The sequence below is a fragment of the Pteropus medius genome, unplaced genomic scaffold (genome assembly GCF_902729225.1).
Source record: "Pteropus medius unplaced genomic scaffold, Ma_sr-lr_union100, whole genome shotgun sequence".
Lineage (NCBI taxonomy): Eukaryota > Metazoa > Chordata > Mammalia > Chiroptera > Pteropodidae > Pteropus > Pteropus medius.
Window position 1 is genome coordinate 7,058,630 of NW_024349799.1, and position 27,379 is coordinate 7,086,008.

General features: G+C 33.9%; 1 protein-coding gene across 2 annotated transcripts in view; it reads left to right on the forward strand.

Moving 5' to 3' along the window:
• USP32 (ubiquitin specific peptidase 32) overlaps positions 1–27,379 on the forward strand; it is a 173,949-nt gene that overhangs the window by 136,502 nt on the left and 10,068 nt on the right. Inside the window, exons 13-29 of one of the 2 annotated variants that reach the window (XM_039885848.1) lie at positions 503–698; positions 2,120–2,295; positions 2,832–2,972; positions 6,181–6,298; positions 9,207–9,361; positions 10,604–10,685; positions 11,511–11,585; positions 11,995–12,133; positions 12,398–12,503; positions 13,656–13,829; positions 14,464–14,638; positions 15,078–15,229; positions 16,128–16,239; positions 17,457–17,668; positions 20,631–20,815; positions 24,636–24,722; positions 25,631–25,751. In XM_039885848.1, coding sequence (XP_039741782.1) covers positions 503–698; positions 2,120–2,295; positions 2,832–2,972; positions 6,181–6,298; positions 9,207–9,361; positions 10,604–10,685; positions 11,511–11,585; positions 11,995–12,133; positions 12,398–12,503; positions 13,656–13,829; positions 14,464–14,638; positions 15,078–15,229; positions 16,128–16,239; positions 17,457–17,668; positions 20,631–20,815; positions 24,636–24,722; positions 25,631–25,751 — 2,406 coding nt within the window. Of the gene's footprint in view, positions 1–502; positions 699–2,119; positions 2,296–2,831; positions 2,973–6,180; positions 6,341–9,206; positions 9,362–10,603; positions 10,686–11,510; positions 11,586–11,994; positions 12,134–12,397; positions 12,504–13,655; positions 13,830–14,463; positions 14,639–15,077; positions 15,230–16,127; positions 16,240–17,456; positions 17,669–20,630; positions 20,816–24,635; positions 24,723–25,630; positions 25,752–27,379 lie in introns of both variants that reach the window. The other variant, XM_039885847.1, reaches the window with a different exon arrangement.

The following is a 27,379-nucleotide window of genomic DNA, read 5'->3' on the forward strand; positions in this document are numbered from 1 at the left end:
AAAAAGAATAAATATTATTGAATTTTTTAATATCACAAAATGCCTTCCATCATTTCCAGTTTTTAGCAGATTGAAGTCTGGCAGCAGGAAAAAAGGAAGACCAAATATGATATAGATTGACTCCATAAAAGAAGCCATAGCCATGAGGCTATAGGAGCTGAGCAGGGCTGTTGGAGACAAAATGTTGTGGATATACTCATTCATAGGGTCCCCAGGAGTCAGGGCCAACTCAACAGCATGTACCAACAACAAAGTCTAAATTACTTTTTATGGCACAGAGTCCTTCGCAGTCTATTCTAAGTCTACCTTACCAATTTTATTTATATACACTCTTCCTCTTTGAAGAAATTAAAATTTAGTTATACATTAAAATATTTTAAATGGCTGTAGCCAACCACAGGAGTCTTAGAAACAATAGATAATTTGGAGACTCATTTTAAAGGCTACATAGTTGTCACATTATTAAATTGTACCGCCTAATCTCTAACTTTATGCTTTTTAGGATGCCAGCCCTATTGTAATCGAGCCATCATCCGTTCTGAATGGAGGAAAATATTCATTCGGAACATCAGTACGTTCTGTAGAGCAGAGTGAAGATAAAATTGGAGGAGGCAGCCTTAGTTATGTGAACACCACAGAAGAGAAATTTTCAGACAACATTTCTACCGCTTCTGAAGCCTCGGAAACTTCTGGTGGCGGTAAGTATGACTTGTTTCCCCTGAGGTCAGTTCTGGATCAGTTCTGAAAGGAGTGTACTTTGTAGGAGTGTGCTTGGTAGGATATTGGGCATCAGTCTTTCATTCATAGAAATAAGTTTTGAATGAAGTGGTCAATTATAAGATTCTTGAAATATTTTCACTGATTAAGCCACATCTCTCCATATTACTATTAACTAATTTTGTCAATAAATTTAGATTTGGGGATTCAGTTTTTGAAAAAAAAAATTATATTTATATTTTCAGGACTCTCTAACAATAAGCACACCTTCATTGGATTAAATGCACCCTAATATCAAATTCTACACACATGTCAGTCTGGAATTTGAGGATTATTTTGTTAATATTGAGGAAGAATTCATAATGCTTCCCATAATTCCCTTCAGTCTTTGGTACCTACGTAAAACTTAGTACCTACATAAAACTTACACTTATTGGGAAAATGCTCTGGTGTTTTTGTGGCCCAACTGAATTGAGTTGATCCCTATTATTCTGCTGATATAGTGGCAGGACTCTCAATCTCACTCTTATCTTTTCTTTGAGGTCTTTTCTCCTTTTCTTTTGAAGTAGTAGGCAGATTGGACAGAGCTAGATAGCTTTTTGTAGAATTTACTGATTCTCCTTCCCCATATCACATTACAAAGATCACTTAAGCAATCCTAGGAGTACTCTCTCTAATGGGCTTTAACACCAAGATTATTTCTTAACCCTCACATATTCTTTTTGTATGTACTCACTCTATAACCAGTGTTATCTACAGGCTGAGCATTGCCACAGATAGTAGGTTCAAAGTGATAGATGGCTAGAATGTTTACCTGAGATTAATATGTAGTTGAGAGCTGAAATGCCTTAAAGTGTCATTGAGGTTCATAACTCTTAAGTCGTCATTACTCATTTTGTGTGTGTGTGTATTTTTCTATTGTAGCATTTATGCCTTCCTTTCAAATAGATTTGTTAGGGAACAGTGTCTTTCTTCCACCCAGCACTCTTCTTGTTTTAGCTCCTTCCCTTTGGTTTATCTACCAAGAAGAATGTTTGCAATGTCTTTGCAGGTAGAAGAGAAGAATTGTGGGAGACTATGTGAGAGCCCAACTGCTTGGCCATACTTCTTCCTTTCCTGTCAGAGGATGTAAAAGTCTTATTATGAATTATCAGATATTCTAGGAGGCTGGCCAAAGTTCATTTGGTAGCAGTTTTTAAAGCTTTTATTCTACTAGTGTTATGTTAGATATCATCTAGAAAGGAATATTTCCTATCTCCTATAGATTTATCAGAATCTACTGTAATGGCATGCCAACAGAAGAATAACATTAACCTAGTAATGGACACTGAGTTCATATCTTTAAGCCTATTTATGTATAATAACTAAAAATAAAGAGACTCCATCCTCTTTTTCCTTACAGGCTTTCTGTATTCTGCTACACCAGGGGCAGATATGTGCTTTGCTCGGCAACATAACACTTCTGACAATAACAACCAGTGTTTGCTAGGAGCCAATGGGAATATTTTGTTGCATCTCAATCCTCAGAAACCAGGGGCTATTGATAACCAGCCACTAGTAACTCAAGAACCAGTAAAGGTAGGTAATTTGACATCTACTTAAAATCATTCTCTTTCAGGTTGCTAATAAATTTCATTCTAGAAGTTTTAGCACATAGCAAAACATTAGTGGTTCATTTGATTAACTTGTTGTGGATGGAAATCTTTTTGCATAGTACATTTCTGTGAGAATATTTTATGATTTAGTACTTGCATAGAAGCAGTGTAGTGATCCTTGGAAATGTTGATCTGTCTTAGAACAGCTATTGTGAAGATGTACTTTCATGTGCATATGGAATTTTTTTCCAAAATAGTAATTTCTGTTGTCTGAAAGAAATATGTAAAAATCAGTCTTATTATTATTATTTCCAAATGTTCTGATTTTTTTCAAATGATTTGCCTTGAGCTCCCTTTCTTAGTTTATTTTGAAAGTTAAAAATAACAATCTTTTAGAAAATTTATTTATTATCCAGTAACATAAAACTGAGTAGTGACATGTTCTTCTATATCTATATTTTGTTAAGACACAAGAGACTGTAATATTAAAAATCAACATTTGCATTTCATTCTTCTAAGGCTACATCATTAACACTAGAAGGAGGACGATTAAAACGAACCCCACAGTTGATCCATGGAAGAGATTATGAAATGGTCCCAGAACCTGTGTGGAGAGCACTTTATCATTGGTATGGAGCGAACCTGGCCCTTCCTAGACCTGTAAGTATAGCCAGTAGTGCCTTATATAGGGAGCAGTCATAGATGGGATCTTTTGTTACTTTGATATATGAACCTCACTACCCACAGATTAGTCCTTACTTATGGTAGCAGAGTACTCAGTACCTGTTCAGCTCAGTTGAACAAATTATACATTCCTTCTCCTTCATTCATACATTTATTCATATATTTATTGAGTGCTGTATTAGGTGCCAGCCATACAATGATGTGCCTGTGGAAGTGAGTGGCTTTTATGGAGTGGAGGGAACAGTTAGTAGACTACATAAAGTTAGGAAATTATGAGGCTAGGCTATTAAATAAATCATCCACATAAACTCAGACATTAGGATAATGCAGGTCTTAGGCTAGAGTAGGAGTCTGAGAGCCAGTGCCAAAAACTTTAGTGAATGTAGGGAAAGTGGTGCATATTTTACTTCTGAAATTGTTATTCCATTAACCACACAGGCATCTAGTGATGGATCAGGTTCATCTTGTAGCTCTTGGTGGATTTTTGTGGTTAGTTTTTTTGAAGGAGGAATTAAGGAAGATCACAACATATGATAACAGGAATTCAAACCTAGTGAATGAATTCTGTTTGTTGCCATTACTAGGATGAGTCATTTAGAGCATAAGTAAAATGCTCTAAAATAATTTAAAGGACTTAGAGTATGTAGTACCAAACTTCAGTGAGTTTGCAGCATCATTTGTTGTGCTTATACAGTAAACAGCAGGACTAATTATCCTGAATACTCATTATGTTGTTGATGTAATAAAATACTTTATAAGAAGATTCTTTTGGTATATTAAGAAACACTGTCTCTTATATAATGTCCAAGCTAGCGCTTTCTTATACCAGGAAGGTTTTGCATAGATGAGATAAAATAAGTTAGATCACTTCCAAAAAGTAAAATCCTGCTATAAAGCCTTAGTCTATAATTTGGATATTCCTAATAATTTTGATATAATTTTGAGTTCCTAATAATTATTAAAAATTTAATTTAATTATTGTTGGCTTCAACAGGTTCTTAGTGTATTTCACATTAGGACTCTTAGATAGATACATATAAATATGAATATACATAGATATGTATACATATATATTATATTCTTTATTTATTAGGGGTGGGGTTGTCTTTGAGTTAGTCACTTAATTTCTGGGACTTTCCTTCTCTTAATAGTATATATTTGTAGAGGAAACATTGTGATAATTATGTGTTGTGTGTGTGTGTGTGTATATATATATACACACATCTATATGTATATATATACATAGAGAGAGAGAGAGAAAGAGAATTTGATGTTTTAAAGCTTGCATGAATCCAGATTACCAGTGTTGCAATCTCTAAATTTTATTTTCTCATCTATAAAATGGAGATAATAATATCCAGCTCTTTAGAGTTGTTTTGATAATTAAATAATACATATGATTAGCACAGCATCTGATTCATAGTAAGTGGTCAGTAAATATTGACTATTGCTAATGTCATCTTCCCCAAAATCTCATTTAATCTGAAATCATAAGTAATTATGGTTGTCAGTTTTCTTACAGTGGTCTTACAGGAGAGTGTCAGGGAGAGCGCCTCTTACTGCTTTCATTTAAATAAGAGTCTAAAAAGCTCCCAGCTGGAGCTTTTTGATTGCCATGCTATAAGCATATCAGAATGTGCAGAATACTTTAAAGAAATAATCCTAAAGGTTTGGTTTGTAGCATTGTTTGTATTGTGTTATTTTCTGCTCCCTCTAGATAATAAAAAATGCTCTGTTGCGAGACATTACTTACTAGGGCAAAGGAAATAAAATAAAACCTATTGAGACTATTATATTAAAATTCTGTAAGAATTTATGTTTTAAAGAGTTCCAGTGTTAATCCTGCCATCTGTTTGGAATACTAAATTGATAACGTGCTCCTCTTAAAACTCTTAAAGCAGATCTCTCTCAGTCTTTTTCAGTTCCTCTCATTGCCTTTACTCCCAGTGTCTTTCTCTTGGTCCCTCTCAGTCTTTCTCTTGGTACTCTACTCTGTCTCTCTCACTGTCGTCTCTCTTAGGCTCTCTCACTCACTGCCTCTGAGAGGAGACCACACTCTGTCTGTAGAGTGTTGCCTCTTTTCTAAAAAACTTTCCTTTTGACCCTTAAAAAAAAAACTCTTAAAGCAGTATTTTGATAATGTAATGTTTTCCTGTGTCTTTGATCTGGCAAGCAAGTTATTGGAGGGAGTTTCTGTAAAATCCTGTTTCAACAATGTGAATCCCAGTTAGTTTTTATCATAGACAAAAACATGAACAGACCAGTTACACAGTAGAACATAGATAGTAAATATTTATATGGAAACTTTTATCCTCACTAATGCAAGAAATAAAATTTTAAGTAAATTTATAATACTCTTTATATATGTTAAGCCAGTGGGGTGTTTTTAAAAGTTTGATGATAAGGTTTTGTGAGAATAGTACATTCATACATTTCTGGAAATATTGTAATGACATGAATACTTCCATACTTTTTTTAAATACTTCCATACTTTTTGACTTGTTACTCCAGCCTGAAGAGTTTGTCCTTTAAAAGAATGTGTAATATGTAAAAGCAAAATATGTATACATGAAATACATAAAAGTGAAAAGAGGGTGTGAGGGTAGTGCCAGAATAAAGCCAAAAGACCATCACCCCAATGATGGACAATTCAAATTGACCTGCCTATTCTTTTCAATGCCTATCTTACTAAGGTTTAGATCTTTTAAAATCACCTTAATAGTATAATTCTTTAAAGAATGTCAGGTCCTTCTCCTTTAAGGATAAAATTGCACAAGCACAGGATACCATGATTTATTAATAGTTACTTTGGTGTGTGTTCAGTTTCAAGCCTTGCCATCCCTTAGAACACTGAATGTAGATAATACTTAAGTTTTTTAAATTTTATTTTGATGTTGCTGCTTTTATTGAAAAATTAAAAATAAGTATATTCATTGTTACTGCTTTTAAATGAAAGAAGAGAAAATACTGGGAATTCTAATCTTAGAAAGTAGATTTAGGAGCAGAAACCTAGGAGTATTTAAACCCATGCAATTTAAATCTATGAATTTCTAGAATCTAACTATAAAATATAGAGTGTGAATCTATTGAACATTTTAGTTTAAAAATAACCAGAAGTTAAATAAAATTGGAAAGTTTTATTTCTCCTTTTACAGTGATCACTTTATATCTTTTAAAACAACAGGTGATCAAGAATAGCAAGACAGAAATCCCAGAGCTAGAATTATTTCCTCGATATCTTCTATTCCTGAGACAGCAGCCTGCCACTCGGACACAGCAGTCTAACATCTGGGTGAATATGGGTATGATGAGCCTGAGAATGTTTCCTCAGCATTTACCAAGAGGTAACTTAAGAATGCAGCAAGAATATCATGCATTTCCTTAAAAAAATAAAAAATGAAAACGAAGTTGGTCAAAGTCTGGTGCTACTGTACCAGTATATCACTTATGGGGCTTAGATCTATGGTCATGCGCAAGACTGTGTGGGATAGAGACAAAATCTCAGCAGCAAACTAGATTATTTCCTTTTCTGGTTTGTAAATATACAAAGATAATAGATAGAAATAGATTTTACATACTTTGTTTCTTCGAAGACAAGCTATTGCAAATTGCTTGACCTAAATTAGAGGCTGTCAGTCAGTGACTTGTCTTTTTAACTCCACTCAAATTTTTAGAAGTAATTTTATTGGCAATATCACCTTTAATTTGGTTTTTGGTGTCTCTTGTGGGTTTGTTTGTTTTGTTTTTTTTTTTTGACAAAATATGGTAAGTTTTTTATGCTAGGTCTTACGAGCCTTTGTAAGAGACAGATAATACAAAGCAAAAGATATATTTTTTAAAATGAAAGTGACACATTGCCTTTGCAAAACATCAAACCTATCAAAATGACAAATAAGTTCCCATTTTAATGTGTTACATGCAAAAAAGTCCCCTTCAATTTCCCTATGAAATTAAATTTTATTGATGGGCAGGATTTTCTCTGTTTTTTGCTTTGCAAATATTTGAAATTATTTGAGTTTATCCATTCCAGAATGTTATTATAATTAATATAACATAGTATACAAGAACTACCTATAAACCCAAACCAACCCTATGAGTACCATCCCTCCTTTGAAATCAAATAGGGTTATTCTTCCTTAAAGGATATATTCAGATAATATATAGTTAGATAAGAATTATAGCAAAGCAGTGGCCTCTGCCTAACCAAACTTTGTCTTTGAGGAAACCATCAAAATCAAGGAACAGAGAAATAAAATCTCTATGAAACGTTTTGATTTAATTTTCCATTGAATAAAAGTATTTACCTTGCTTCTGTGGCACCCATAGGCACATATCTTTTTCGATTTTCTTTGAAAAGTAACATGAGAGGCAAGATTTGTTGTTGCACTTTTAGTAAGTATTCTTTGCAACTCTTGTGCTGATCCTAGATTTTTGCTGCTCTGTAAATTCCACTAGATTTGTTGATGCTATTCAGAAGTGCAAAATTATATATAAGTGGCTGCCTGCTTAATGAGCCATGCTATAAAAACTATCTAAAATTCAAATAAATTTCTTATGTGGCTTAGAACAATAGAAATTGACTTGGACACTATACTTGTAATTGCTTCTGAATCCTAGCACTGGGTAGTTGTTGCTCCAAATTTATTCTTAATTTGAAATTTTATTCCTTACTAATTAGTTATGAAATCAATCATTAATCATTTTGAAGTTTATAAAAATATGCTTTCTTGCTGTAATCTTATAACTAATCCTCTGATGTATAATTAGAGATATTTGCTTTTTTGTTTTCCTTTAGGGATTATCCTTTGCTTGCTAATAGTAAAAGGTTTGCTTTGCTATATGTTTAATATTGATCACAGTTGGGTTTTGTTCTGCCATAACATAGTTTTTATCTTTCTTATTACTCAATTTATTACAGCTATTTACTAGGCTCTTTTATTCTATTTGTATACAAACCTTACCACAGTTATAATGACTGAAATGTAGCCTTTTTGACAGCCAAGGCTGTAGAAGTCATTGTTTCTTAGATGATTTTTCAGCTGATTTTAGGTGAGTGAATTCTTTTTAGGAGCTCTAAAAAAGCAGATGATGCCCATACTTTAATCTGCTTTATTTAGTAGGTGAAGACTCAAAGTGCATTTAATAAGAAGAAAAAAGCTCAGTCACCATGGAATGGGTGGAAGACTACCTGAAATGTATAATTGTACCCTACATGGATTATATTTATATGTTAACTTTTTTTTTGTTTTGGGTTGTTCAATAAACTATAACCTCCCATAGGCAAAGATGATCATTTTAAGACAGACCTTTTGCCTGGATTTTTGGCTGAATAGTTAACCAGGGTTTAGCAGATTGTTTTTAGCAATCAGCCTATCTTTGATTTCCATGCTCTCTTGTCATTTTATCACCCTTCTCTATTGAAGTATGTGTTTAGACTTGACATATTCTTCCTTCGCTCTTCACTCTTTCCTCTTCCTGCCACTCTCTGTTTCCACCTTGAGCCTTTCAGGAATTCAAGGTCATGTCTACTGTCAACTTACTAGGTAGGCAGGCCGTATGATTTTTACCCTCTTCTACCTTTTAATAGGATAATTTTTTTGGTCACGGGAAGCTTTGTGGCTTTACTTTAAAGTTCTTTTTGGTTACATGGAATCTATGCCTACTTAGAATTTTAAGTAAAATTTTCTTATGTAATTGTACCAGTGTGCCAGGTAATTGGGCCACTTTAATGATTGAGAGTGATGGGATTAGTAATTCAAAGGCAGTTTATTTTAAGAAAATGGATCAGGTGAATCCAATTACCTATCTGTGGAATTCAGATCCAGTCTCATTTTCTCTTCCCAGTCTCTTTATCAAATCCAGTCTCTTTATCTTTTGATTTTGCTGTTGCATGTGACCCAGCTGAGGGCAGCCAAGATACTAATGCCTGTTGTTTATATCTGCCACTCTTCTGGGATCCAAGTACTGCCAATTATTTGGGCCTCTGTGATTTTATTGCTTCCTTTCAAAGTTAAGGCTTTGAACTCTAAGGTACTTGGGTCTCCTGTCTTCATTTTAAAGTTTTATTTTAAATCTCCTTATTTATAAAATTATTAAGCCTCTAATTCTCTTTTCTCATCATTATTTCATAAAATAGTTTGGTCCCAATTACTGAGGGATGCTTATTTTTTTACATTCGCCTTTTGCTTATTGTGATTACTATGGTCATAGGAAATGTACCGTCTCCGAATGCACCATTAAAGCGGGTTTTAGCCTATACAGGCTGTTTTAGTCGAATGCAGACCATCAAGGAAATTCACGAATATCTGTCTCAAAGGCTGCGCATCAAAGAGGAAGATATGCGCCTGTGGCTATACAACAGTGAGGTAAGAGGCATTTCAGTCATGAAGAGTACCAGATAAGGTGTGAAATCCCTATCTCATGAGTTTTGGGTTATTGTCTACAATAATCATGCTGAAAGTGAAACCTTCAGTTAAAGCTTCAAATTTTAAATTACTATATGTATACATATAAATATTTGTCACCTGAAATCCATAATACCACTTGCTGCTTATCCGGGACAGCACCATCTTAGAAAGATTATTGTTATAAAGTAACAGCAAATATCTTTTTTTTTTTTTAACTAAATAGAGTTTATTTTGGATTTATTTTAAGGTAACATACACCTGTTAAATTCGAATAACACAAAAGTATATAGTTAACATTCTTCCTTCCCATTCTCTGACCCCTATCTTCTATTCTCCTCAGAGGTGGTGCTGTTAATTGCTTAATATGCAATGTGTTTTCAGATTATACTCTAAAATTGGATCATAGGTAGTTTTAACCAGTTCTCTATTCCCTAGTTTATTTTTTTTTTACATCCTCCTTTGGTCACCATTAAGAGGCAGTATAGGAAAATAGTGAAGAGCATAGCTCCTGGAGCCACACTCCAGAGATTAAATCCTGGCCCTGCTGCTTGTTAGGTATATAACCAAAGACAAGTCAATTTCTCTATCTCAGTTTTCTCATGAGTAAATGGGGAGAATAATAGTATCTCCCATAGGGGAGTCATAAGAATTAAATGAATTAATTGTGTGAGCACTTGAGAAAGGGTGAGCATAAACAAAACTGTCTAATTCTACTGTGTGACATTTGATTTTCCTTGTCAGTTCCTAGTGAGTGATCAAGTTCTCTCTTGGTCATAAGCACATGTACTGAATTTCATACTAGGAACTAAATAAAATTTCTTCTGTAAGCTATTCAGAAAATGTAAATCTCAGTGAATTTTTTGGTTTAATGTGTGATGAATCTTCTTCTGGTCTCTCCAAAATTCTATATAACTTTGTTTTAGAGACATTAAGTACATGTTTATGAAGTATACATTGTTTCTCCTCATTTTACCACCTAAATTTTAAGTATTTCTGAACAACTGTAGTATGTGTAATATCTGTCACATGAGTTATGAAACTATAGACATGTTAAAGATTTTTATTAAAATACAGCTAACATACAATATTATATTAGTTTTAGGTTACAAGGACATTTTTAATTGTCATTTATTTTTATTCCCATATTTGTTTCAGTTTTAGGAATCAAATTAACAAAAATGTTTCCTCCTCCATATACAGAATTACCTCACTCTTCTGGACGATGAGGATCATAGACTGGAATATTTGAAAATCCAGGATGAGCAGCACCTGGTAATTGAAGGTACAGAATGGAAGCATGAATCTGTATCAGTTTTTTTAGGGGAAGAATTTAAAGATTTAGTTATTTACTAATAATCCATTTAATAATTTTCCAGCTACTTTTGATCATTTTATTCTTAATGGTAAAGAAAACCCATTAAACCCTTACATAGTTTTACATACCATTTAGTTTGCTTTAAAATAAATATATTGCTGGCAAGGTGTGGAAGGTGAGTATGGGTGAAAATGGTGGGTGGAAACAAGTAATTCAGTTATAAATTTACAAAGTTACTTAAAAATTTCAGGCTGCCTCTTTGAGTTTGAGTAAGGAAACTAACTTTCTTACATAGTTGGTGGTATAGGCTTTAAGTAGTCATCAACACTGATCCCTCATCAACAGAGCTTGTATATTCACACAGATTTACACACATATAAAAGGTATGCACATGTCATTGAAAACTTAAAGTATGTCTTTACCCATCAAGATTCATGGAAACATTGCTAGCTACCTTTGTTTTAAAATGAATAGATTACTCTCACAGTTGTCACAATTTAAAAATGAATTGTAGTTCTAATGTATTAACTTTAAGAGCTTTAATTACTTTTATAGATGGTTGAGCGTAATTTTAGTTCAGATAGGTAATTGAGGGAATAACTAGCTAATTAATTCTAACCAAGTGACTATAAAAACTCCAATATAATCAGAATGGTTTCAGAGTCAATTACTAAAACTAACTTGATTTTTTTTCTTTTAGTTCCTGATTTAGAAATAACTTTTTTTTAACAGAAGCACTTGAGTGGGTATGATTTCAATGGATAAAATATTAACATTCTTCTGTCTTTCCAGTTCGAAACAAAGATATGAGTTGGCCTGAGGAAATGTCCTTTATAGCAAACAGTAGTAAAATAGACAGACACAAAGGTAAGTCTCCATTGTATTATTTTTAAAGAGATTATCTTGAAATTATTCTTTATTTTCCCTTTCTTCTTATTTTTCTTTTTCCTGAAGCATCAAGTTTTTTCAAACCTTACAGTTAAATAATTAATATATTTTTAAAGATATAACACTAGAAGAGAATTGTTTGGATTCTAAAAAACTCATAGCAATTAAAGAGAGTCATTGCTGCTTCTAGATTACAGATGAGTGTGCATTATCGTGATTGCCAGTGACATCCCATGAAAAACCTCTAGCATTACAAGACGAGATAGGGAAATATTAGCTCCATTTAGCTGATTAAAAGAGTTATAAAAACAATGCATCTCAAATATAAGTAACTGGTCTATGACTTCTTACTACAGCTAGGCTTCAGTTCTCATATTGTTTGTTCCAGTTCCCACAGAAAAGGGAGCCACAGGTCTGAGTAACCTGGGAAATACATGCTTCATGAACTCAAGCATCCAATGTGTTAGTAACACACAGCCACTGACACAGTATTTTATCTCAGGGAGACATCTTTACGAACTCAACAGGTAATCTTTCTTGTGTTGTTGGCTTCTTAACTTTTTATAACTTTGACATGAAACCAATATCACCTAAATCTCCCCTTTCTTTACCATGGGAGAGAAAAGTCTTATCTTATTTGCCCTATTTAGAATGAAATAAGGGCCAGGGGATACTTCTTTTTTAAAAAATAGATATTTTGATGTGCAAAAACAGATGCTAGGCATTTCTGTGCCCATGTGATTGCGATTTATGAGAATCTTTGGCAACAAATTTTCCTCTCAAACTCCTAGGACAAATCCCATTGGTATGAAGGGACATATGGCTAAATGCTATGGGGATTTAGTACAGGAACTTTGGAGTGGAACTCAGAAGAATGTCGCCCCATTAAAGCTTCGGGTAAGCAGGTTAAAATAATATGAAAGTATTTAAGTCCTAAGCAGTTATTTAAGTAATTATTTTTTCTCTACATTTTTTTTTTATGTTTATAGTTTAATTTTTTTGGATTCTTCACTAAACATAAACTGGATGTCAAATACTTTTACTTGTTCTAATATATGCAAAATAATCCCATAGATGGATTGAGTGGGTAGGGAAAGTTTAAATTTGGTGTGTCATTTATTTTACTAATCAAATATCTTCTATATATAGTAAACCTTTCTGTTAGTCCGTCACTGTTAACAGTATTCTAACTACAAAATAGACCTCTGAGTCTAATGAAGGTTACTCAACATATTTTTAAATTACTAAGATAAGTTCTATTTGTAGAATTTTTTTAAAGTATCAGAAAGAAAGAAAGAACTTAATTGATGGATAAAATTTTATAATAATGCCCTACGTAGTGCATTTTAGTGAAGTGAGGATTATTTTTCATCTTTATTTAAAAACAAGGTAACATCTTTTTAGGTTAAAATTAATAGTCATAATTATAATAGCTAAAAATTTGACTACTTACCACTTACGAGGTACTATTCAAATTATTTTATATGTATTAACTCATTTAATCTTCTGTATTTCCCTATAATGTAAAGCAATGTTATCTCCATTTTATGGCTCAGGAAACTAAGGCTCAGAACAGTTAAATAGCTTGTCCAAGATTACAAGTAAGTTAGTAATTTGTCACAGTTAAATATGAAGCTTTTATGCCTCTAGTAATAAAAGTTAGGATACAAAAAGACAGGAAAAGTTACTTGTAAAAGAAAACATTATAATAGGAACTCATTTAATGTGAGCAAATACTATTTTAATATTTCTATCTTATCTGTCTTAAATCATCTATATACCTAAAGAACTGTTTGCTTATATAATACTGAACTAGGACACAGTATTGGCCAAAATACTTTCCTTTTCCTTTTTTTAAAAATTTTTTTTGTCATTTGAGATTAAGATTAGAAAGCTTTCATGATTATCCAAAGTATTTTTTCTTAAATAGAGACAAACTAAATACTATACTACTTAGTTTCTTTTATAATGCCTCTGATTAAATTAGCATGTTCATTCCAAATTGTATTCAGTAGGAAATAATGAGTTTGATTCCTCTTATAATTATAGTGGACCATAGCAAAGTATGCTCCCAGGTTTAATGGGTTCCAGCAACAAGACTCCCAAGAACTTTTGGCTTTTCTCTTGGATGGTCTTCATGAAGATCTCAACCGAGTTCATGAGAAGCCATACGTAGAACTGAAGGACAGTGATGGCCGACCAGACTGGGAAGTAGCTGCAGAGGTTTGTCAATTTTAAGTTTCTAATGTAAGCAGTTAGATAAAGTGTTTTGGCCACAAATGTGTGTTGCACGGCTTAAATTCTGTGATCAGAATTTTACTGTGAAAATAAAGGAATTTGTATTTCTCTGCTTAATTTTTGTGTAGTAATGCCAAAACAAAACATCCTTAACGAAAATAGAAAAATGTTACCTTTTCACACTGTAAACTTCTGGGAGAGGATGTAAAAATAATTATTCATTAGAACTTCAGGAGTCCCCATAATTGCTAAAGTAATGTGTACAGTTACCAATAGGCACATTTTATTTGCTTTTTAATGGACAGAAAACTATGATAGTCATCATTTTTACCATGGTAAGAACAAAGGATAAAAGAAACAGAATTTTTCATCCAAATTTAGTATTTTATAGATTGAGCAGAAAGAATCACATTTTATTGAATAATTGGTTTTCTCTACTATCTCAGTAGGCAATACATTTTAAATTACATATCTGAATTGTAAATTGGTAGGCAGAAAGCTTTTATATTTCAAGTGAATGTTAAGGATTGTATTCTTGACATTTAAATTCAATATATTTAACCAGTTCTTCTGAATTAAAAAAAAATTTTTTTTTTCCTCTAATCTTTTTCCTTGGTAGGCCTGGGACAACCATCTGAGAAGGAATAGGTCAATTGTTGTGGATTTGTTTCATGGACAGCTAAGGTCCCAAGTCAAGTGCAAGACATGCGGGCATATAAGCGTTCGATTTGACCCATTCAATTTTTTGTCTTTGCCACTACCAATGGACAGTTATATGCACTTAGAAATAACAGGTAGGTCACAAAATACGGGAATATTTTTTAACTCCATTGTCTTTTACCTTACTCAAGTAGCCTGAATTTAAAAATATGGTCATTCATTTATAATGCGTTCTCATAAAAATTGGTAGACAGCATGCTATTATCTAACAATCTATATTCAGGTATGATTTGAGGTTTGAAAGACTTGGAACGTGGAATATCGATTTCTCTATTTCAGATATGACAGAAACTCTTTAAAATCTTGCAAAGCCACTCACACCTCTGTATCAGATGAACATAAAAAAATGATTCCAATCAATATTATCCTGAAGTACCATTCATTGTAGTGTTTACATATAAAATAAAAATTCTGGACTGGAATGTTTGTTATTTCCAAGTCATACACACACATAGTGTAAAGCTTTCAGTGAAGTCTGCATTTTACTAATAAAAGATCTTTTCTCTTTACTAGTTATTAAGTTGGATGGTACTACCCCTGTACGTTATGGACTAAGACTGAATATGGATGAAAAGTACACAGGTTTAAAAAAACAGCTGAGTGATCTCTGTGGACTTAAATCAGAACAAATCCTTCTTGCAGAAGTACATGGTTCCAATATAAAGGTAATATAAACTATTTTTTCTAGGAAACCCTTGATTCCATCCTTTGAAGAATACAGTTTTCTCAGTTAATTGTGATGTTAAGTGACCAAGGGAGATACTAAAACACAACAGCAACTGAACAAAAAAAATTGTTAAATTTTCCATTCCAAAAACTTCACAGGGTTGTACCAGAATAAAAGAGTAATAATGGTGGTGGTATTTTTAAAAGAAGGGTCTTATGTAAGCTCAGAGCTACCTATATGGTGTGATCTAGCTGTGTCACTACAGTATAGCTTTCCCCCCAGTGACACTAAGCAGCTCTTCTGTATTACCACTGTCACTAGAATTCTTCCTAGGTTAAAGTATTTTATATATTGATGAATGTGTGCTTTTAGTATTTATTTGTGAATGTATACACCTGGTCTTTCAACACACTATGAAGTTAGAGAGTGAAGACAAATTGACACAGACCACTCCCTTCTACATACCAGCTGGAGAAACAAGTAATTTAATAAACATATTGCCTACCCTAAGTTGAGCTCCTACCATTGGTATTATTTATATTCTTCTTTAGGGTTTCTGAACAAACTCCTACCTCGCTGATATTTTTTTCACATGTAATGCAAAGGCAAGGTTTCTCTGAGGGTTTAGTGTTTTTGATACCTGAAGTGAAAGACAGAACTTAAGAAACAAATTATATATAACATACTTCCTTCCTATGGAAAGGGATAACTTTTGTCAGTGAAGCTTTCAGTTTATTAAGATTTTATCCTTTAGTTGCTTGAGAAAAAAATATTCAGTTATCTTGTTTGTTTTGTGATAAAAGCACCTAGGATATTTGCTTCAAATATATCAGAGAGTTCATTTTTTATTTTATCTGGAACATTTCCCCTTCTCATCTTGCCTCTTTTTTCTATAGAATTTTCCTCAGGACAACCAAAAAGTACGACTCTCAGTGAGTGGATTTTTGTGTGCATTTGAAATTCCCATTCCTGGCTCTCCAGTTTCTGCTTCTAGTCCAATACAGACGGGTAAGGTCCAACTAGAGCGCCTTCTCATGATTTCAGCTTCAAATACTGGTCTAAGGGTTGTCATCTTTTTTATATTTGTTTGGGCTAAGAATATCAGACCAAAAGATTTTTTAAAAGCTGAAGGAAACCTTGGTGATGATTTGGCTCAACTTCCTCATTTTATGATGAAGAACCTAAAATCCAGAGAACCTAAGTGACTAAGTTAGATAATTATTAGCTAAATCTATCACTGGAATTCAGATCTTTTTACTCTTTACTACTAATATTGCAAAGGATAGTATGAAAGGAGTATACTATAATAAAACAAAGTAATAAATACAACTCAAAGGAATATTGCATGTGATTTAATATGGTCATCCAATGAGTCTTTTGGCCATTAATATGGTTTGTCAATTCTTGTTTATACCATCAATAACTGGGTTCATTCTCCAGTTTCAAAGGGAGAATGAGGCTCCCTCTCATTGGCACTTAATACATAGTACCGATGGTGGGTTGGTGGGGATTTAATATCGCCTTTTTTGTTTAGATCATCACTGGTAATAGAACTCTCTGCAGTGATGGTATCCAATATAGTATCTACTAGTCATATGAACTGTTGAGCACTTGAAATGTTGCTAGTGAGACTGAGGAAATGTATTTTTGACTTATTTTCATTTTAATTTAAAAAGGCAACATCATTCATTAATTGTAACAAATTATCACTGGTAAAGGTTTTTGTTAATGGAGGGGGCTATGTGTGTAGGTGGGGCAGGGGGTACATGAGAAACCTATGTACCTTCCTCTTTTGCTGTGAATCTAAAACTGCTCTAAAAAATCAAAAAATGAATCAAAAAGCAAAAGTAACATCTAGCTAGATTGTACAACTGTATTGTACAAAACAGTTTTAGAGGAATGGAGAAATGAATTTTTAGAGGAGAGGGAAAAGGAAACAAGTGGTAGAACTATCTGTGTGCCAAAATATGGTGCTAATAAAGGTTTTTGCAAAAATTCTGCTTACAGTTTCCAGCAGTTATTCTTGATGTCATTTAGTCTTAAGTATGAGTTATAAAAGTAAAATCTGAAATAAAAATCTTCCAATCAACTAGAATTATTTGCATTATAACTTCTCCCTATCCTTTTTTAAAAGAGACTACACTAGGTCCCCACAATATTTGAGAAAAGAGCTAAGATGGAGGTGCCACAAGCTTATGATGCTGTACTTATTTTTGAATTTGTAGATTTCTCTTCTTCCCCATCTACAAATGGAATGTTAACCTTAACCACCAATGGAGACCTGCCCCGACCTATATTCATCCCCAATGGAATGCCGAACACTGTTGTGCCATGTGGAACTGAGAAGAACTTCACAAATGGAGTGGTGAATGGTCATATGCCAGCTCTTCCTGACAATCCCTTTACAGGCTATATCATTGCAGTCCACCGAAAGATGGTTAGTTTAATGTTAAGCAAGTTACTGCTGGTCTTGCCAGTGTCATTGTGAAACAGAGCCATTTTTTGTCTTTGCAACATCTTCATTGTGTTTACTTTTCAGTGTGTAAGCTGTGGTAAGTGATCAAAGCCAGGATTTAGTATCACACATTACAGCATGTGTATGAAATGACATTCCTCACTAATATATTAAGCAGCAACAGGATAGCTGGTACATCTGAATACTATTTTCTTTAAAAAGTTTGTGTCTCCTCTATGTTCACATAGGCACGTACATCTTTTCAGCCATGTAAATGTGGATGCCTTTGCACACGGTTTTGTTTGTTCATTTATTTTGGAGAGGAGAAACAAAAATGTTCTTGGGCAAGATAGGTGGTTTCCTAGGACTGCTGTGACAAATTACCACATACTTGGTTGCTTAAAAAACAGAAATTTATTCTTTCACAGTTCTAGAAGCCAGAAGTCTGAAATCAAGGCCTCAGCAGGGCTGTTCTCTCTTCAAAGGCTTTAGGGTAGAATCCTTCCTTGCTGTTTTCAATTTCTTTTAGGAGGAAGGAAGAATTTGTGATGGGGAGGAAGCAAAAGGGTGGCTTTTGGAGTGCTGGCTGTATTCTGTTGGTTAATCTGACTGGTGATTACACAGCTATTTGCTTCACGCTAATTCTTTTAAATGTACATCCCCCCACCTTTAAATTAGTAACTCAAGATCGTTACACATTTTTAATCGTTACTTAAATTTAAGTTTCTGACTATATGGTCAATGTTCTGTGGACCATGTTCTAGGCAGGGTTGTGTGAGTGGACAGCCTAGAGAATTAAGGGGATACATTGTGACTTGGAATTGTCTTTAAGCACAGCTTCAACTGGTCTCATCAGCTAGAATAATTGGGTGATTCATGCATTTCCTTATGTCTTTTTTTTTAACAAGCATTATCAGATCATATATTAAGAACTCTGGTGTAATTTTGTAAATCTTTCTTAGAAAATGACTCTTCAGTTATGTATATGTTACATAAAGTACATGGTAAATGCTAAAGCATTATATACAGGTTTTTGTAATTATTGGATCATAAAGCAATATTCTCACCTTTAAATTTTCACCTTGTAACCAGTCCTCTATTTCTAGTTTCCTTTATCATCTAGCCAGCTGCTTTTGGGAATACCTAATATTGATTTACCATCTGTCTGTCACAATTCAACTTCCTTTTCCCCTAATTTCTATGAAAGGCAATAGCATTTTCCATGCTAAAGGCTAAAGGCTGGAAGTATTCTTAGATTTTTTCCCCCTTTTCTTCTAAAACCCTATATTTAATATATCACTATGCTCTTTAATTCCTTCTTTCAAAATGCTACTTGAATTTATTGTTTCTTCATTTTCTTCATTGCCATCTTCTTTTAGACACTTTGATCTCATGGTTGAACTACTTTGAAAGTAGTTTATTTTTCTTTTATTTCCTTCTGCAAGATAAAAAGAAGAAGAAGAAGGCAGGGCAAGAATATTCAAAGAATAAAGGGAGAAAAAGAAAAACAGTGTATTGACACAACTAATGGACAAGTCAGTTTAAAAAAAAAAAGAAGGAGGGAGGGAGGGAGGAAAGAAGGAGGGAAAGAGAAAGATACACTGAGAAAAGTAGAGCCAGGGGTCCCCCCAGTCTACAGACCGGTACCATCCATGGCCTGTTAGGAACCGGGCCACACAACAGGAGGTAAGCAATGGATGGGCAGGTGAGAGAGCGAAGCTTCATTTGTATTTGCAGCCAATCCCACAACACTAGCATTACCGCCTCACCTCCACCTCATATCACCAGGCATTAGCTTCTCATAGGAGCACCGGTCTCTGGTGCCAAAAAGGTTGGGGGCCACTGGAATAGAGGATAGAGATCGTTACTTAAATTTAGTAAAATTTTTTATTAATAAAAATATAAATAAAATAAAACTTATATAGTAAAATAAGTCATCTAAGAGCTGGAGTGGAAAAAAAGTTTGAGGAGAGAACTAGTCTTAATTTTTTAGATTTGAAAAAAATAGTTGTAAACTCTGTCCACATATCTGTGGGTCTTAGAATACCAACACATGAAATGGCATCTTAAAATCATGTATTTAGCTAAATTTATTTGAATAACTGCAAAATAAAATGCTTGAGAATCTGAAATAACAGTCTTTTAACTTAGAAACTAGCTACCCTTAATGAGTTTATAAGTTGTTGATTTAGCTTCTCTAAGTACTACATAAAGACGAACTTAAAGAATTAAATGAGTAATCCTGAACTCCCACCAACCTATTATACTAAATTTATATTTTATTAAGGAACCATTTCCAAGCTAATTGTGCAATATCTCTATATTAAGTCTCTATATTAAGGAATATCACAAAAAACTCCTTAAAACACTCAAATCACGTATTTTAAATTTTATCTTACCTTTATCACATATTTAAGAAATTAAAAAAAAAAACAAGTCACTTAGCTGCTTTTAGGAAGGTGGATAAGTTGTTACAAAATTAAATGACTGGTTTCACAAGTCTCCAAATGTTTGGGCATTGGTTCTGTAACAGCAGCTATCAACAGCTTATTCTTTGAAAATTGCATTTTGAAGGAGTTTTGGTTTATTGGCATACTTTCGAGAGAAAGATTTAACGCTTACAGGCTTTGAGCTATGATACTATTACTAGTTTTTACATAGGATTCAGTGTGTGAGAAATGGTTATCAGAGAAAACTAGTTTGAAAATATTAAATGCTAAAAATCCAAGTTTGATAGATAGCAACTCTGAAATTGGCAGTATCTCAAGCTTTCAATGACTCTACTTTAACAATTCTCTTATCAATAAAGATGATTCTATAAATAGAGAGTAGTGACTCATTTGAAAATGGTAGTAATGCCTCTTATTTAGTGTTGTAGAAGAACAAAAGGGAGGAATCAGAGGCCTATCTTCTTAGCTCTCTCTTCTCTTGTTTGTACATATAGATGAGGACGGAACTGTACTTCCTATCATCTCAGAAGAATCGCCCCAGCCTCTTTGGAATGCCGCTGATCGTTCCATGTACTGTGCATACCCGGAAGAAAGACCTGTATGATGCAGTTTGGATTCAAGTATCTCGATTAGCCAGCCCACTTCCACCTCAGGAAGCTAGTAACCATGCTCAGGACTGGTGAGTTCAGGGGATCAGCCTACTTTCGAAGAATTTATATGAATTCTGTGTGATGTATGGGAATTAATCCATGTCAGGTTCATCACTGTTTGAAGAACCATCCAAAGAGCATGTAATTCAACCATTGGTTTGATGTTTTAAGTAGGAGAGACTTTACAGCTTCCTTTTATCACCTAGACATTCTGATGTCTAATAATCCTTTTATTCACTAGTCTCTTTCCAAAATCCCTCCTATTAATACTTTAAATATTTCAGGTAATATCCTTGATTTTTTTTTATTACAAAAGTGGAGAGTATGAATTCACCAGGAAAATTGTGTTATCTCAACCCTCTGAAATTCAGAATAAGAGCAATAGTGTGCATATCTGTATATGAACTCTGAAAAAGTCTTATGCCATAACAAATGATTCAGTTGGATTGTTTCTATACCATGTCATGTTAACATGGAATAGTTTCATAAATCTAGTTAAAGAAAATTAACATCTTATATTTTCTTTCCATTCCTTCTACCACTGCTCCGTTGGGTTACTTAAATATATTTACATCTAACAATCATTGGGGTTGTGGTGCCCCATTTATATCAGTTGGATTACAGATCATTTTCTTGGTATCCTGGTGCAAGTGAGAATTCTCCTTCTTTGAGAACTGAATAAAGAAGTTCTCTTTGCTGATAGGTTATATGTTATGGTATGGGGTCTTTTGATTTTTAAGATAAGGCTTAAGGTAAATCTTAAAGGAAAACTTTAAATAATAGATAAGCAGTTAATTTGATGAATGTTGCCTTTAGTAAAAATGACAATAGGGCAAGATTAAATTCCCAGAGGAATTCTGATTAGATTAAAGGGTTTCTCGATGATTTTTTCCAGTGCTTGCTAAGAAATTAGATATGGAGTATGAGGGAAGGAAGCGTCCAAGCTAAGTTTTCAACCTGAGCAATTGTTTGTGAATGGTGGTACCATTTAATGAAATGAGAAAGACGAGAAGGAACAGGTTTTGGCAAGAGATAACAGGAATCAAATTAAATTCAAGATGTGTGGTATATTTTCAAATAGGAAATAGACTTAAGTGTCCTTTGCTGAAAATATAACTGTAAGTATCATCAACAAATAGTTGGTATTTTAAAACCCTGAGACAAGATGATACCCTTTAGAGATTAAAAGTTAGAAAAGATGCCTAAGATCTAATTCTTGATGCATTCCAACATTTAGAGGTTGGAAAGAGGAGGAAGAGGCAACAAAGGACATTGAGAAGGAGTAGTCAGTGATCTAAGAAGAAAACCAGGAGTGAGTGAGTAAATGAAGTGTTTGAAGAGAGGACTGATCAGTTTCAGATGCTACAAAGGAATTGAGTAAGAAGAAGAATGAGAATTGACCTCTGAATTTGATAAAATGGCAATCTTTGGTGACCTTTGCAAAAGCTTCTTTTAGTGGAGTGGTGTAGATGAAGGCATGGAGGTGGGAGTAGGTGAAAAAGAAAGTGGTCCTACAAACATTAAAAAGATAACAAGAGCTTCTTTTAGCGATAACACACTGAAATATTTATGAGCGAAAATGATAAAATGCCTCTGATTTCTTTCAAAAGAATCTAGTGGTTCACAATAGCCAAAAAGTGGAAACAACCTGAATGTTCATCAACAGATGAATGAATAAACAAAATGTAGTATGTACATATAATGAAGTATTATTCAGCCATAAAAAGGAATGAAGTTCTAGTATATAATATAACATGGATGAACCTTGAAAACATTATACTAAGGAAAATAAGCCAGACACAAAAGGACAAATACTGTATGATTCCACTTTTATAAAATATCTGGAATAGGCAAATTCATAGACAGAAAGTAGATTAGAGGTTACCAGGGTCTGGAGGGGGTTGGGGGTTTATTATTGCTTAATGAATAAGATTTTCTGTTTGGGAAAGTGAAAAAGTTCTGGAGACGAATGGCGGTGATGGTTACACAACATTGTGAAAGTACTAACAGTACTGAATTGTACACTTCAAAATGGTTACATGGTAAATTTTATGTATATTTACCACAAAAATTGAATGCAAGATTCTAGTGGGACTAATTAAGGGTAATAATGAAATAAGTGTGGCTGAGAGTTGATGATTATTGTAATTGGGTGGTGAATACATGGGGCTTCACTGTACAGTTCTCTACATTTGTGTGTCTTTATATCAATAAATTTGAAAATTTATATTACATGGACAAATTCCTGGAATTGAGGATCCATACGAAAGATGATTATTCTAAGAGACAGGAAGTAAGGAAGAAAATGAGGCTTTGAGAGGGTGATTGAAGGCTTCTGTTGGGTCAAAGAATTATTAAAGTAGTGATATTTGAATAAGTAATCCAAAAAGATAAGAAATAGTTGGGCAATGTAGGATATTTGGAATTGAGATTTTTGGAGGTGGTAAAGTCCTTATCATGGTTTCACTACCTCCAGCAGCCAGGTAATAGCCATTACCAAATAACTAGGTCTAGGATATAACTGTTGGGGGATGTGGATCACATTCAATAGAGGAAATTATTCTTGGAAGAGAGAAGGTCTAGGTGTTGTTGTATAAGTTACATTGATGTTGAAGTCACCAAGAGTAGAAACAGGAGAAGTAATGAAGAGAAAAACAGTGGAAAAGGTGCTAAAGTTGTTGGTGAATAAAGAAGAGTGAGTCACAGGTGCTATAATTCAATAGCACATGATACAAAGAAACCAGAATTTTTGTAGAAAGAGAAGGAAGAAATAATCTAGAGGTGGCAAAGAGGAATAAGGAGGAGACCCATATCATCCCCAGGTTCTGGGATGTATGAGAAGAAACAGTCAGCACTTAAGAGGCTGTAGGGGAAGGAGAGTCCTCAGGAAATCCAGGCTCCCATTAGAGCAAAAAGGTAAAGAAAATGTTCAGAACAGAGGTGCTGCACAGTTCTCTGCTAGAGTACTACCTGGTCGTTTTGTCCCTTTATCTTTCTTTTGATTCCTATTTACCATTGACCTAAATTGGACATAATACTGGACAACATGGGCTATCAATAATGGTTCACTCAACAAATTATGTGGAAAGACAGGAACTCTTGTGACAGACATGTTACTCCCTTTTGCCCCTATAGTGAGTCCTTGGTTTCATTACCTTCAGCAGCCATGTAGTAGCCACTGTCAATTGCCAAATAAGCCATAAGGTATACTCCTCTTAACATTATTGATTGGGGCAAAGACGGATAAATTTTTTTTTTAAGTTGGAGAACTCACAAGGCTATCCTGCAACTAAAATTCATTACTTTAAAAATGTTATGTAGCTTATGGCTTTGAATGGTTATGGTAAGGGAAAGGGGTACCCAGCATGTACCATATCAGGGATTCTGATTAAAGAAAGCTTCTAAATATGCAGTCAAGTCCTCTGAAAACCATTATGCCCTTTCAGCCTTCTGTGGAGTGTTAATGTTCTTGTCATGGAAAGGTCTAATTATTTTAGTTTAATGTGAATTAAATCTTCTGATAGAATTAGGGCTGAAGGATAATTGGTGTTTGATTTTATAATTAACTTATCTTGTAAAATTTGCGTGGACAACATGGGCCCTCTTAGAGACATCTGGCAGTCTAGTATGTCTACCTTTCTGTGAGCAGGGATACAGCATGGGAGTCCTGAGTATGGTTGGCACAGGGCTACAGCTAATAGGTTATAATAAGCAGAGTAGAGCTGTCAACATGAGCATACAGCCACAACAAATGCCCTTTCTTAGGGTTACTTCGAGAGAAGATGAAAAGGAGTTGAGACCTCTCATCAGAAATGTGTCTTGTACTCTTTGATTTATGTTCTGTTTCAGTGATGACAGTATGGGCTATCAGTATCCATTCACTCTCCGAGTTGTGCAGAAAGATGGGAACTCCTGTGCTTGGTGCCCATGGTACAGGTAAAGTGACCTTCTGCAAAAGAAAAATTTTAGTAGAATTACAGCTCCAGGTATTATACCTTTTTTCATGGATATAATAGTGAATAATGAGAAGTTCAAAATAAATTGGGAATTATCCATTCATCTCTTCCTTGTGATGTCTGTAGCTAAGTTTTACTCCTGAGACGTACTTGGTTTTATGAACTCTACAGTCTCATCAGATTCATAGTTTATGATCAGCATATATTATTATGTGCCTTCTGATCCTTAATTACAAATCAGTTTAGCAATTCTGAGCCCAGTAGAACATAGTCTCCTTACTAGACTTTATGGGAAGTCTGTTTTGGTTTTTAGAAGAGTCATTATGGAGATTTATTGGTCAGTACTATTTCAGCTTGGAAAATGCCTGAGTACTGAAGTTATCCTTCAGAGAACTATAATAGACTTAGCAAACTGAGTTTAAAGTAGGCATTGCAACCATGGCTCTTTCATGATCCCTCCCCAACCCCATAAATTTTTATATACATTTATTTAACATGCCATTTTACAAACAAGGAAGTAAGAATTGCTATACCAGATAAATTGTCATTAAATAAATGAATTTAGAATTTCTTTAGAAATGTATTATTTCAAATATCCAATTCTCATGTTATTTCTTTGCCATAAAGTTCACATATTTATGTGAACTAACGAATGGATATTAAGTGCTTTGAAAAACCAGAGACTTGAAAAGTGATATAAGCATGATTCTCTGAAATACTGATAATTATTTATACATATCCGTGCATTTATCAGACTGAAGTTAAAAGCCCGTGACAAATTGTGAAACCCAAGAAGGATGTAGAGAAGTAGAAAGGGAGACTATATCTGATAAAATTTGGATTCCTTCGTAATTATTCCTTTCTCAGTATATCTTTTTCTCCCTGTAGATTTTGCAGAGGTTGTAAAATTGATTGTGGAGAAGACAGAGCTTTCATTGGAAATGCCTATATTGCTGTGGATTGGGACCCCACGGCCCTTCACCTTCGCTATCAAACATCACAGGAAAGGGTAAGTACTCAGGGCCACCATAATATGGTGATTTTTATATGTAAATTTTTCCCAGTTTGACTGTATTATGCCATTAAATTGTTTTAGACAATTTAAATACAATCAGAAAAACATTCATTGGCATTCTCTGTGGTACTTAATATATTGACTTGATGACCTAAACGTTTAAGTTTTCTCAATTCTAGAGATGATTTTATTGGGGCATTAAATTTCAAAAATACTAATAAGTAAATTTTGTAACAAAACTCCAGGTATAATTAAAAAGTTATAGAAGTTATATTCTCTGGCCATGACATACCTCAGTAAATATCTCCTTGCCTGTTTATTAATTATTATCAGAGCTGCAGCATTTGAAAAGCACAGTTACTTAGATCAAATGCATCCCAGGGCTATAGCTGCTACCTTTAACGGGCACAGTGAATAGAAAAATTAGAGAAAGGATTGAGTGTTTCAAGATTGGTACCTAAGAGTACATCTCAATGGCTGTTCTTCACACTTGGCATTCCTCTACTACCATTCTCTGGCCAGAACAGTTTTTAAATTTTGAAAACGTTATTTCAAAAATACTAACTACATACCTAAAAATGTTTGCCAAATGCCGTATGAAGGGTAGATCGACTAGATAGCTTATGGATAGAGATAAAAAGAATCTGATGGAGAAGTAAAAGCAGTGGAATCAAAGGAATTTTCTAGTCACATTAAGAGTTGCAGTGGCTTTTGCATTTATGTAGCTCTTGATGAAAATTTCCTTAGAGTGTACCCTTTAGACAAGTTAGTAATGAAAATTGACTTTTGAGGAGTGGGCAAACTGCCAATTCCATACCTAGTTCCCTATTTGGATCCCTAAATATACCCCCACATACCCTGAGGTTCCTGGCAGCTCTCAGTAGCCAAGGATGAGTATAATTTGTGGATACTTGCCAAAAGAAAGAACATGGTCTAAAGGAAGCTGAAGGGAAGTTGATCTAACAGAGCATGCTCACTGTAGCAAAGTAATTCAATAACCTCAGCCATGCTTCATTTGAAGAGGGAAGACATCAAAAACGAAAAATTATTTGGCTCTATAAATCTCTTTCCCTTTTTAACAAGCCCAGTGTGCAATCCGAAAAGCTCTGGAGAACGTACTGCTAATAGAAAGAAAGGCCTACGTGACTTGTTAAATCTCACCCCACTTCCACTTTCAGTGATGCTCCCAAGGACGCATTGGAAACTCAGTTGCAATTGAGAGTTTCTGCCTTGCTATGGGATGGGGCCACATGACTAATTTCTTTCCACATAATTTTTCTTCCTACGTGTGGTTTCTGCATATGCTTGGAGAGTCACGTAGACAAAGGAGATACCTTGGTTCAAAGTTGAGATTATTGCCCATATGTTTTATATATTTTTATTCTCGTGATTTCAAGGATTTTATGCTAGGGAAAATACAGTGTAATTTGCTAAAAAAAAATCTTCATCATAGCAATTTTTTGTAAAATAGTAAAATTGGAAATAATAAAAAATTAGAAACAACTTATATTTGTCCCATATTAGAGGAATGGTTAAATAAAACATGGTATGGTAATTGGATAAAATGTTATACAGTCATTGAAAATGATTACCAGATGTTTTTTTATTGACATATTTGGGAA